The sequence below is a fragment of the Aythya fuligula genome, chromosome 6 (genome assembly GCF_009819795.1).
Source record: "Aythya fuligula isolate bAytFul2 chromosome 6, bAytFul2.pri, whole genome shotgun sequence".
Classification (NCBI taxonomy): Eukaryota; Metazoa; Chordata; class Aves; order Anseriformes; family Anatidae; genus Aythya; species Aythya fuligula.
In genome coordinates, this window is record NC_045564.1 from 28,807,200 (window position 1) to 28,820,902 (window position 13,703).

Sequence of the window (13,703 nt, forward strand, 5' to 3'; positions counted from 1 at the left end):
ATGGACCTGGCGGCGGCGGGCGGCGGGGCGGCAGCGGCGGCGCCTCAGCAGCTGCGGGATGAGGTGGCCGAGAAGTGCCAGAAGCTGTTCCTGGCCTTCCTGGAGGAGTGAGCGGCGCCAGGCCGGGGCGGCGGCGGGCGGGCAGGGCTGAGGGAGGGGGCGCTGAGGGGCTGTGGGGAGGGCTCGGCCTGTGGGGAGCTCCCTGGGCAGCCGTCGTGTGGGGATTTGTGTGCTTCGGGGGCTCCTCGGGGGAGCCGTGGGGGGTTTGGGCTTTGGAGGGGGCCTCCTGCAGCGAACAACGAGCACAGAGCCCAGATCATTGAGAGCTGGGCCTGGTTAGCCTGGAAGACAATAGGCTGAGGGGAGACCTCTCTCTATATATAATATATATATTGATGAGGTCTCCCCTCAGCCTATTGTCCCCTATATCAGAGGGGAGGCTGTCAAGGGGGAGACACCAGCCTCTTTTCAGTTGTGCCCAGTGACAGGACGAGAGGCAGCGGGCACAAACAGTAGCACAGGAAGTTCTGGCTCAATATGAGGGGGCGTTTCTTTACGGTGAGGGTGGCAGCACTGGGACAGGCTGCCCAGTGAGGTTGTGGAGTCTTTCTCTGGAGAAACATCTCCAGATATTTTTGGATATCTTACATATATTCAGACTCTACCTTTATGCTACCCTGCACAATGTGCTCTAAGCTCTCCTAGGTAGGGGAGTTGGACTAGATGAGTTTCAGAGGTCCCTTCCAACCTCAGCCATTCTGTGATTGGGTGAATAAGGTTGGAAAAGACCTCCAAGCTCATCTAGTCAAATGTCCCCCTGCCACCACTGTCACCCTTCTAAACCGTGTCCCTAAGCACCATGTCCCAAGAAAGCTGTTCACCTGATCCTAAGGGAACAAAGCCTGTCTTACTGCTGCAGGTCATGGTTAGACCACAGCTAGGAGGCTGTGTAGGAGAGCAGTAGGGCAAGAAGCAGATCCGTGTGTTTGCAAGGTGTCTGTGGAATGGGGACAGAAGGAAAAGCATCACTGGAAAAGTTGGTTGCAAGGGGATGGGGGACACCGTTGTTTCCTTGCACGCTCCCCAGCACACATCATCCTTTTCTTGTCCCATGACAGCAGAAGTTTTTTGCTGCTGCCTGATGTATAACTGTCAAACATTTTCCTGAATCATGCTCACTTTCAGGTTCCAGAACAGTGATGGGGAAGTCAAATACCTGCGTGATGCTGAAGAACTGATTCGGCCAGAGCGGAACACGCTGATCGTCAGCTTTGTGGATTTGGAGCAGTTCAATCAGCAGCTCTCTACCACTGTTCAGGAGGAATTTTACAGGTAAAATGTAGAGGTTACATGAGGACTGACCTGTGCTGCCATCTCAGGCCTATAAAGTCTTACCTGAGGTTATTTGCTTTCTGTATTCTGTAAACCCTTATATATAATAAATTAGTTTTACTGGATCAAAGTTTATTGCTTAATGGATTCATAATTACTACTTTATTATTTTCTGTATTTCAGGGTTTATCCTTACCTTTGCCGAGCAGTAAAGACTTTTGCCAGAGACCATGGAAATGTTCCCTCAAACAAGGACTTCTATGTTGCCTTCCAAGATCTGCCTACCAGGCACAAGTAAGATGATTATTAATTCCTTGTGTGTTTTTACTACTGGAAAAAAGTGTCAAAGGATACTGAAAAAGTTTTGGATTATCAGAATAAAACGTACAGTTCACCAGTACAATTTTGAAGAAGCTGCCTGATCTTAGGGCTGATCTTTGAAACAGTTTTTCATTTGTGAATCATAAAAATCAAATTGTGAATCAAAAGCTAGACTGAAAAGGCTCTTAAATACTGACGTTCATAGCATTCTGCAAACTAATGTAACCTCTCTATTTGCAAAGCTGGTGTAGATAGTGTGTTGCTTTTGAAGTACCAATGAAGTAACCTTTGCATTGGTTTGGCCTTTAGTATTAATCTAAAGTAAAATCAGGAAATGGGAAAATAGAAACCTTGTTTTCTTTGGCTATTACAACTGTTCTCTAGTCACAGATTGAATGAAACTATGTAGCTACTGGTTGGGTAGTACCTTTGGCCTAGAAATGGAAACCCTACTAAGAATTTAATCCCGATGAATTTCCATTTTAAACAGAATTCGAGAACTGACATCGGCGAAAATTGGCTCTCTGATGCGTATCAGTGGACAGGTGGTACGTACCCACCCAGTTCATCCTGAGCTTGTAAGTGGAACCTTCCTGTGCCTGGACTGTCAGACAGTGATAAAAGATGTGGAACAGCAATTTAAATACACGCAGCCAAACATCTGCAGAAACCCGGTCTGTGCCAACAGAAGGAGATTCCTGCTGGACACAAACAAATCAAGATTTGTTGACTTCCAAAAGGTACAGCGGGGAGGTTGGGGCAGGGCGACAACAAAAGATGACATTCCTGTGTTCTAGTGGTAGCTGCAAGGTGTTGTTTGTACTTCTGCATATCAGAGGTGGTTGATTTTGGTTCTGTCAACCTCAAAAAGAGATCTCAAGGCAGTGGAGTTTCTGAAAATAATTTCTTTCTGTCTGTGGAAGACTTTTGTGTAAGCATGGGAAATTATGAATAGAATCAAAGCATTTTTATTGCATGATGTGGTGTGTAAACAAGTCGCTGAAAACTCATGTATTTGAGCCATTGTCAGTCTCCTGTCACAGGTACATCGTGTGTAATTATTTCATGCACGTATGAAAAGGGATATCAGCAGGGCTATTTAGTATTGGCAGTGTTTTGTTCTAGACAGATTTACTCTTCCAAATCCTCATCACATGCTATTCCGCAATAATGCTTTGTCAGTCACGTTAACTGGACTCTAACTTGCCCAAATACTTGTCCTTAACTTCAGAATTATCACTGTGGCTCTTGTGTATACTCTAAGTTTCTCTAATGCTCCTTAGATACTGGTTAGTAAAGTGTGATTTTATTTCATTAAAAAAAATAATTTCATGATTGATATGGATGGCAGTCAGCAAATGCCACTTCCTGTATTTATTTTTTAAGCTATTTTAGCTTTAAAAACAGTTTGAAATTCAGTGACATCTGAGCACTTGATGTTCTGTACCTCCTCAGGTCCGCATTCAAGAGACACAGGCTGAGCTGCCGCGAGGCAGCATTCCTCGCAGCGTGGAGGTGATCTTGCGTGCAGAAGCAGTGGAGTCTGCCCAGGCAGGTGACAAATGTGACTTCACAGGATCACTGATTGTCGTGCCTGATGTGGCTCAGCTCTCAACACCAGGTTTGTTGCTGCTGCTCCTGACCTCCGTGTGACATCCCCGCAGCTTGTTCTGGCAGCTGCTGACTCTTCCTTCTCGTGGCAGGAGTGCGCGCGGAAACCAGCTCCCGGCTGAGCGGGACAGAGGGCTACGAAACTGAAGGCATCCGAGGACTTCGTGCCCTTGGAGTCAGAGAGCTGTCCTATAAACTAGTCTTTCTAGCCTGTTACGTCGCACCAACAAATCCACGGGTGAGTCTACAGAGAAAAATAGATCCAAGAGTACTGAAGATTTCCACTGTGTTTTCACCTCAAATTAGGGGGGTGAGGATAGGTAAAGCTTTAAATAGGTGCGTGTACCACCTTTCTTTGCATTTGACTGCCCTCATATTCTGATTGAGTTTACGTATCAAGTTCTTATCTTGTCTTTATTGTTCATAGCAATTTTCACAGATATGAAATTGGAGTTTGCCAATTTAATCTATTTATTCTAAAAAGCTAAATGATTCATTTATTTCATTCAAATTTCATACATTTCTCCAGTATTTGCTTTTCCTCCAGAAAATCCTATTGATTCATATTGTTCCAAGGAAAAAAAACTAACCTTCATGTTCCTTCTATTTTATCATATTAAATCTTGGGATGTTATTACCACATAATAAGTAACGCTGAATGTGACTGGGTTTTAGTATGGTGCGATATTTTAGGCTATAATTTCCTGCGTCATTTCAGAGTAGCAAAAAGGCCATGGAAATTCTGGCTGAAGAATACTTAAAAAGGCAAATTTTAGCCAAAGGAAGCTGTACTATTTTTGCTCTCTTTTTACTCTCTAGACAAGCATCTCTGTTGTTTTTTTTTTTCTTGTTAACTGAGCTTAGACTCAATTTTCCTGCTACAGAATTGTTTGTGTGTTTTTCTGTTTGTTTGTTTGTTTTTTAAAGATACGAGGTGATGAGCTTCCTTAGCCTAAGGCTAGTCTTTCTGAATGTGTTCTACTCAGCTTAGAGTGCATGAGAGTTTGTATAAGCTCCTGTCTGCAGTACTCGCGTTCAATAGTAATCACATTTGTCATGGTTATTTATTTTTTTTAATTCCCTTGTTTAGTTTGGTGGAAAAGAGCTCCGAGATGAAGAACAGACTGCAGAAAGCATCAAAAACCAAATGACCGTGAAAGAGTGGGAGAAGGTGTTTGAAATGAGCCAAGATAAGAACCTTTATCACAATCTGTGTACCAGCCTCTTCCCCACTATCCATGGTAAGAGTCCAGTTGTTGCTTCAGAGAAAGGAGATTTCCCCTGTGAAAATATTAGTTCTTATTAATATCTTTGTAGTACCATTTTGGGAATTCATGAAAGCCCAGTACCAACTATCTCAAACTCTTCCTTCCAGAATTGGTTTTGCTAGAAAAGGAAGACCTAATTCCCGAAGACTTCCTTTGTTAAATTAGTAAGGGTTGCAATGGTAGTCAAAATGGTTTTGCTCTGCGGTGATCTACCACTTAACCCTACAGCTGACAGTTGGATATGAGCTTTATTTTATATGGCATCCTCTGAAAGATTTAAGAGTTCTAAATCCATGTGCTGTTGTGCGTGGATGTGTGTGCATATGTCTGGTGTTGTTTCTGGCTTGGAACTGGTTTGAGAACTTACATTGGTTATGTCTGAAAAGTTTGATCAGCTGAATTTTGTCCACATTTGTAGCCACCCTAGTGTAAGGGAACTCAGTTGCCTTTCGAGTTATTCTTCCCTGAAACTGTATCAAGAACATAAATAGGCTTCTAGGGGATGTTTAGTAAATAAGTAATTCTGAGTTGATGTGCCTAAGTGCTCTAAAATTCTTCCAGTGGGCTAAAATTTTCTTAAAATAGGAAAAACGTTGCATGTTGAGTGTCCTTTCTTGGGTAGGTAACGATGAAGTGAAACGGGGGGTCCTGCTGATGCTTTTTGGAGGAGTCCCTAAGACCACTTCTGAAGGCACTTCTTTGCGTGGGGACATCAATGTTTGTGTTGTTGGCGATCCAAGTACAGCCAAGAGTCAATTTCTAAAGTAAGTTTCTCTTTAAAATTCAGTATTTAAATATTGCCAGTGTGACTAGAGCTATAAATGTATTACTCTGCCTTTCCTACGTTAAACAGAAGTAAGGGAAGTAAAATAGTAGAGAAAATTTTCCAGGAATAATTTGGATGTGGTTGAATTATTTGGGCTGAAGTAAATTCAACTGGTCCGTAAGGTAATAAAAAAGAATTAATTTAAGAGGTGGTTGTTGTTTTTCAGGTAATTATGAAAGTACAAGTTTTTATGTTTTTGAAAGTCATTGAATATTAAAAATGTAACAATGAATATCTTAAAATATTAGAGATGGATAAAATAGTGATTTTTTTTCCCCTCTGCTTTAGCTTAGTCTAAATTGGTAGGTCCCAACACTGATCAACCAGACAGCTATTAAGCCTGAACAATAATTATGAAATAAATATATCTAATGGTACGCATTCAAGCTATAATGCTTTTTTTTTTTTTTTTTTTAAAAAAAAAAAAAAAACTCAAGTTCTATTTAATATGGTTTTGTTTTCTCATGATGCTCTTTTACCTCTGGATCACTCTGTGAGGCTGAGTTCTACTGCATCTCAGAAATGTGGAGGCACCACAGAAGCTGCCTTTGGCTGCCTGTGGTCAGCATAGCTGCTTCCTGCTGTGCAGCCTTGTGCTGTTCCTTTGTGCTGACTTCTACCTGACCTGTGAGGAGCTGCCTGAGCTTGTGAAGTCAGCAGAAAACTGTGGGAGGAGGTCTGGATTATTTTTTCTGCTGCTATAACCAAGAGTGAATAACAGACCTGTAACAGACTGCAGTTAGATAAGGCTTAGTTCCCAAGGCTCGCTCAAATATCATTACAGACAGGGGGACCTAACTAAATGTTAACTGCTTCCTGAAGGAAGGAATAAGTCCTGGCCCTAGGGCTTGAAAGCAGTCATGCATTAAAGTTGTCTTGTTTCTGCAGGTCTCAGTCTGTCTTTTTAAGTTTGTGTAACACAGTTTCTCACTTTCAATAGGCACGTGGATGAATTCAGTCCTCGCGCTGTATACACCAGCGGAAAAGCCTCCAGTGCTGCTGGTCTAACAGCAGCTGTTGTAAAAGATGAAGAGTCGCATGAGTTTGTAATTGAAGCTGGAGCACTGATGTTGGCAGATAATGTGAGTACAGGAACTAGAGAAGTTTCTGCACCCCTAGAATGGTTTTGATTACTGACAAAAGCCCCCAGACTGTCTTAAAAATGCTTTTTCTCCAAATGTGATTGAATTTGAGTAACTTGTTATTTTTTGTTCTTCTGCTGCAGGGTGTATGTTGCATTGATGAATTTGACAAAATGGACTTGCGGGATCAAGTAGCCATCCATGAAGCAATGGAGCAGCAGACAATATCCATTACTAAAGCCGGAGTAAAGGTACCTTGTGCTATTCCTTTGGCTGTGCAGTCTCCATGATTGTGTGAGTGTTTGTGGCACACGCTGATCCAACATCATCTCTCAGACTTTGATGTCAGCTCTGCAGCTGCCTTGCTGTGGCAGAGAGATCACTTATCTGCAAAGTTTTCATGCCACTTGCTCATAAATAATTGGAAACTGTACTGAAGGGAAAAAAGAGACAGTAGTGGGAAGGAACAGAAAATGGGAATGAGTATGGGGAAATTCAAACCCTGACGTAACCCTCAAATGGTGTAGATTTTTTCACTTGTGGAACGATTTGTATATATGCGCTGTTTAAAAACAGGGTGATTAGTAACAGTTTTAAAGGCTTATTTCAGTATTGGTGGTAGCTGTATGACAATGTCAAAAATTTAATCATTAAATTGCAATGTCAAAAATTTAATCATTAAATTAAGTATCTGGGCAGAATAGGATATTGGAGCTGGGTTAAAGGACTGGTTAGAAGAGTTTGGACTCTTGAGGAGCTGTTGTTGTAATATAATCATTGCAATTCTGTATAAAAGACTTCGTGCGGATCTTTTGGAGTTGCAATAAGTTGGTTTAGCAAGTCATGACTTTTTTTTTTTTTTTTTTTTTTTGTCAGGCTACCTTGAATGCCAGGACCTCCATTTTAGCTGCAGCAAACCCAGTTGGTGGGCGCTATGATAGATCCAAGTCATTGAAACAGAATATAAACTTATCTGCTCCCATCATGTCTCGGTTTGATCTCTTCTTCATTCTTGTGGATGAATGTAATGAGGTAATTTTGAGCAACTGTAGAATAATTTACATCAGAAAAGACCTCTGGACGTCTCTAGTCTAACCTCTTGCTCAGAGCAGATCATTAAGAGCAGGTTGCCAAGAACTTGACCTGGCAAATTTTGAGCATCTTCACAGATGGGGATTCTTCAGTTTCTCTAGGCTGCTATGGCAGTGTTTGACACCTCTGCTTTTTATATTTAAAAAAAAAAAAAGAAGTTATATCTAATCAGAATTTCTCATGGTTCAATTTGTGTCAGTTGCCTCTTGTTAATTTGTACTTTCAGGAACAATCTGGCCCTATTACATCTTGCCAATGAGGCACTTGCTTTCTTTACAGGCTGAACTCATGCAGCTCTGTCGCTCCTCACACATAATGTGCTCCTGCCCTCTGACCATCTCTGTGGCCCTCTGCAATTTTAGGTGAAACTGATCTCATGAGAGCCTCTTGCTTCTGCTTTTATTCTCTGTCTGTGAAGTTAAAAAGCTGGCAGTACACTCCGCTGAATACAAGGATACTTGTGGTGATTTGACCTGCAAACGTAACAACATTAGTCAGTTTTACAAATTGCTAGTCACTAAGGCTAAGACTTCTACCACCTGTCTATGTGGCATTTGCCTCGAGAGTATAAAAGATGCAGAGATTCATGTTGTCTCCGTACAGTTCTTTCAGATGTTTCGCTCAGCATCATTATCTAATTGAGAAGGGACTATTGAAAGAGAGTAGGCTGTAAAGAAAGCCAGCGGTTCCCACGCTGCAAAGTGCTGCTTTCTGCCTGTTCTGTGGCTAATTTGTAGCCCAGGAGAATTCCAGAAGTTGTAAATCCTAAAATTGCCTTTCATGCCTTCTCTGCTGTGTCCTTGTATTGAAACCTTCCAGGGCATTCTCCTGGGTCTTCTGGCAATGTCTTGCTTCTGGAAAGAGCAGCTCAGCCGTGACGAGTGCAAGTGAGGGAAGGGAATGGGAAGAAGAATGCAGCTGTTGTTCTGACGTTTGACTGGTGTTGCAAAAGTGATCTAACAGAGCAATATTATTCCAGGTTACAGATTATGCTATTGCCAGACGTATAGTGGATCTGCATGCCAGAGTAGAAGAATCTGTTGATCGTGTGTATTCATTAGACGATATCAGAAGGTATCTGCTGTTTGCAAGACAGTTTAAACCCAAGGTAATACTGCCTTCTTGTATAAATTAATCTGTGTGAGAAAGTCCAAAGGATTAGTCACTCTGTAGCTTGCTTTCTTCAGACAAATGCTCCTCACGAGAGGAGCACTAAACTCAGTTGTTATCTAGAAACATCATGTATTTTGGAGCCATGCACTCTTTCTTTTTTTTTTTCCACTCCAGAAGTCCAGACAGCCCAGATGAGATTATGTTATAATCAGTGACCTTAATCTCTTACCTCAAGAGCATGGGTTATTTGATACATGAATGCAGAGATATTCGTATTTTATTGACCTCTTGCTTAATCAAGCAGATTGTTTGTTTTTATTTTAAAAGGGTGGTGTTCCTCAATATTTCTTTGCTCTTGTTACGGTAAAACACAGAACGTGTGAAACTGCTCTAAGTACAGATTTTTGTGGTCTACCCAAGTAGCTTTTTGGATGTGCTGTTTTTTAGCTCTGTTGGAAGTTATTCTAATGTCATTCTTCTCAAATGGGAGGAGAGGACACCCTCCCTTTACAGAGTTCTGCAAACTTCCATTTCATTTCCATGTGGTGGGAAGTTTGTTTTCCAGTTGGATCTGTGTATGTGCAGATAGACAAAAGCTAATAAAAAGCACGCACACAAAGCTGTACTTGGTGTTAGTATTCTTGAGCGTATACTTGTGTGTGTGTGTTTGCATGCAGAACAATCATAGAGACAGGCCTGAATTATGCCTAGAAGCAAGTCTAGAACAGAAAAATAAATTAATAAAAAATTTGCTGTAAGATAATTGATGAGTCAATGTACTTACTATGTAACTGTTACTATAATCATTATTACAATGTAGTTCTGTTACGATTGTCCATTGTATTTATGTATGGTAAGTGTAATAGAATTAAATATTTCACAGAAAAGTCTGGAAACTGCTAATCTGATTCAAGAAGCATAAACTTGAATGCTTTTAACATGGCAAACTGTCTTACCATCCTATGTCACAAAGATATCCAAGGAGTCTGAGGACTTTATAGTGGAGCAGTATAAACGGCTACGGCAGCGCGATGGCTCTGGAGTGACAAAGTCATCCTGGAGAATCACAGTGCGGCAGCTGGAAAGCATGATTCGGCTCTCTGAAGCTATGGCCCGTATGCACTGCTGTGATGAGGTATCAGGTTTTTCATGAAGGTTTATAGAAATGTTGTGGCAGCTCTGGCTTTTCTATGTCACTATGGTATTGTACATATTTAAATCCCATAAGTGAGGAGGTGGGTTATTTTTTAATTAAACACAACTTACAAAGAAACTGATGGCTTTTAGCTAATGGCTAAAGTAAGGAAGATTTGTCCAGTTTTTTCACTTCAATTCCAGAGGAGAGTCTCATTAATTATAACCTTTTTTTTATCATATTGTTTTAGATCCATTTCTTTCATGTTTCTTGCTCCATTGATCCTTCTTCAAAATATTCTTGGTATAAGTAAAAAATCTTTATTGACACCACATGATAACTAAAGTCTAAAAGGTTCATCAGGTTGTTTACTCCTTCTGTAACCTTATGTTGCAGAATACCTGTAGTAGAATGTAATTTGACTTGTGGGGTCTTTACTGCTTATGATTAATTAGCTGAGATGGGTAGAGAGACTGTCAGAATCAGGGGTGAACTGGAACTATTGGAGAAAGAAACCTTTAATACCAGAAGAGCCACCATGCCTATGTAATTCACATTTTTTCAAATCTTCCCCAGGTTCACCCAAAGCATGTGAAGGAGGCTTTCAGGCTTTTAAATAAATCCATAATTAGAGTTGAGACTCCTGACATCAATTTAGACCAAGAAGATGAACAGCAAATGGAGGATCAAGAAGACCAAGATGGAGTCAATGGTAAATTATTTGTAGAGAGCTTTTCAAAGGGGAAAGTACCTTCAGTCTTTATAGCTTACCCTTTTTGAGTATACACTTCTCTTCAGTTTCCCACCTATTTCTCTTCTAACACTGTCTAGGAATCTATTCCTGCTGCTAACTCTTGTTTCTTCAGCTTTTTTGTGGGCTCCACTTGCCTAGGTTGGTCAGTGCCACACTTTTTAGTGGGTCAGATTATTAGCCAGTTACACTATGTTGTAGAGTTAAAGCTGAGCATGTGTCCAAACAGGTGCAGCAGAACCTCCAGCTGGGGTTAATGGCCTTGTGAATGGGATCAATGGCCATTCTGAGGACACGAACAAGGATGGTGCACCAAAAGCTTCTCTTAGGCTGGGCTTCTCTGAATACCGACGAATTTCTAATCTTCTTGTGCTGCACCTCAGGAAAGCAGAGGAAGGTAAGGATTCGTTTGTTAAAAATATGGCATACTGAGATGTGTCAATGTGTGTGAACTGGCTCTTCATTAAAACAAATTCACCTGAAACTTAGAAGGTTTGCATTTTTCAGTGGTATTTGTTAAACGGTTCTGTGTTAAACATTTATACTCCAATTAAACCATGATAAAGCAGTCTCCTGTGCAAAGCATGGTGTTTTAAGAAGCACAAGAGAGCTATTGTGTGTTTATCTTTTCAATATTACAAATGTTAACATAGATACCCTTTTCTTTTATGGTTTGAAAATTATCTTACTGCTGCTATGTTTATGCAAATTATGTGGAATGGTATTGTAATCATTTTTTTAATGCTTTCTGTTTGCAGAAGAGGACGATTCATCATTAAAGAAGAGCGAACTTATTAATTGGTATCTAAAGGAAATTGAATCTGAAATAGAATCTGAAGAAGAGCTAATAAATAAAAAGAAGATCATAGAGAGAGTCATTCACCGACTTACACGTTATGTATGTATAAAAATGTGTGGATAGTGAAAGAGGGTTTTAATATATGTTACAATTACTCATTTTTAATAGATTTCTCTAATTTGAGAAATGTGTTTTGTGTTTCTATGTCATTGACTGATGCAGCATAATGCCATCTTTGTTTAATAACTGTTAAAATTAATCTCAGAGAAAACACTGAAATAAATTAGAGGTGTGTATTAGTACAAGTTCAAACTGCTATTCTATTTTCTACTGTTTATTTATAGAAGCATAAGTGCTACTTTTCTGTGTTTTTGTAGTTTCAGTTTTATTAGCAAACAAATATTAACAAAACATTTTACTCACTGGATAGCTTTCGGTTTTAGAGTGTCTTAAAATATTTCTCTGAAGTAGAAATCGTTACTTCCCAGGATCCAGTACATGCACTGAAGTTACTTGTTTCACATTTGGGGATTTTTGTAAGAAAAAAAATGTCAAAGTAGGAAAGAGATGGAATACTTCTCATTTTTAAAAGTATAAAAACACTAGAACGACATATTCCCAGGAAGCATACTACATATAGGAGATTACCACTGAAGGTAATTGTTGAAATTAGGAACCTATTAAAGAGGGAGTTGACAGCTAAAAGGGTTGAATAATTTGTCAATTAGAGGTGCTACCAGCAGAAAAAAGGAGATACTTTTTAAAAAAGGACAAACAAAACAGTCCTTTTCATACTTGTCTGAATACAATTTTCTTGTCTGTTGCAGGACCACATTCTGATAGAGCTGTCTCAGTCAGGTCTGAGGGGTTCCAGAGAAGAGGAGACTTTTGATGAAGACCCATACCTGGTTGTCAACCCAAACTATCTGCTGGAAGACTAAAGGCAGAGATCTAGGTTGTAGAACAGACTCAGACTAGTTACGTGTTGGAAAACGCATTCTTTTCTGCATTCTTGCAATGGTTGTTACATAGCTATCTGATTCATATGAATGCTTTACTGTGTAATGCATCAATATGCAATTAATAATATATGATTGATTGTAGACACTGAGCATACCTGAAAATTTTTAAAAGTGCCATGTATTAGTTTCATTTTTAATTCTGTGTTCACTGCCATCGTCCAGATGCAGAGGAGGGTCACTCAACAGCTCTTTTTAGCATCAAGCTATGTAGATGCTTTGGTTTTAAAGGGGGGGGAATTTTGTTCTATTCATTGTTCTTATTGTATTTGGTAAACTTTTTATACTGTAGATTTTAAATGTTTTTCTTAATAACATAAATAAAAGATCATTAAATGTCTGGAGATCTCTGGGGGTGGATTTGTTGGTTCTGATATGTGGGGATGCTGTTTCTATGCCTGTGCTTTGAAACTGAAAAGTCAGTGATCTGAACGCCTCATGTCTTGAGAAAGATTACATTTCCCATATGACAGGCATTGTTTTTAAGAATTCCAGTAATAGATGATGAAACACTGATTGCTTCTCTTTCTTTTCAGATGTAATAAGGATGTGTATGCTCCTGTTGCATATTTAAAATAGAAAATTAAAAATAGTCAAGTTAAGTCAGGATGGCACCCCCCCAGCTTGAGGAGTATCTTGACTTGTAAGTGAATTGAAAAGTGCCATCATTTGTGAGGGATTTTAAAGTGTGTATTAGGAAACTTGCTTATAGATAATTCTATAAGAAAATTTCGCCTAAATTCCTATGGGTCTCTTCAGTCCTGTACAGTATGGGAATATTAAATTATTTATTAAGAATTACAAATACTTGAATATTTGTAAGTATTTGTACATACAAATACTTGAACTTAGAAATATCTGAATTTCCAGTTTAACTGAAGTACCTGCATTCTAAAATAATGACTAGACTAAGTTACTTGGCAATTTAACTTCTCAAACTAGAGCATAAAAGCAATGGCCAAATGTATCAGGCATTGTATGTTTTAATAAGGCCTTTTTTCGTTGGATCCTTTTGGAATGCTAAAAGCTGCAGTCAACACTTGGGTCTGTTTGAGTGTTACTGCAAGGCCAAGCTTTGCCCTTTAATGTCCCAGGAATTTGTTGGTAGTTCAATAGGGTACCAAATGAGAACAAAATTTGAGCTGAAAGAAAATATTCTAAGCTGATTTTATGACCATTTCCTTGTTTGTTTGAACTCATGGTGAATAAGGAAATAACTAACTCCAGTCTGAATGTTAGCAGGATTTCAGAACAATGCTGTCACCCCAAGGGAACAGAGTACTTCTAATGCACTTCTGAGGGGTAAATATTTTCTTAAGGTGCAGTTTTTTTTTTTTTTTTTTTTGATGTATCC

At 39.6% G+C, this 13,703-nt stretch overlaps 1 protein-coding gene across 1 annotated transcript; it reads left to right on the forward strand.

Moving 5' to 3' along the window:
* On the forward strand, positions 1–12,689 carry MCM6 (minichromosome maintenance complex component 6). Its single transcript, XM_032190561.1, has 17 exons — positions 1–107; positions 1,186–1,332; positions 1,516–1,626; positions 2,144–2,393; positions 3,109–3,274; positions 3,357–3,502; positions 4,355–4,505; positions 5,155–5,296; positions 6,299–6,440; positions 6,584–6,691; positions 7,317–7,472; positions 8,512–8,640; positions 9,619–9,780; positions 10,357–10,492; positions 10,761–10,928; positions 11,290–11,429; positions 12,158–12,689. The coding sequence occupies exons 1-17, from the start codon at positions 1–3 to the stop codon at positions 12,269–12,271; spliced, it is 2,475 nt and encodes an 824-aa protein (XP_032046452.1). The 3' UTR covers positions 12,272–12,689.
* The last annotated feature ends 1,014 nt before the right edge of the window (positions 12,690–13,703 follow it).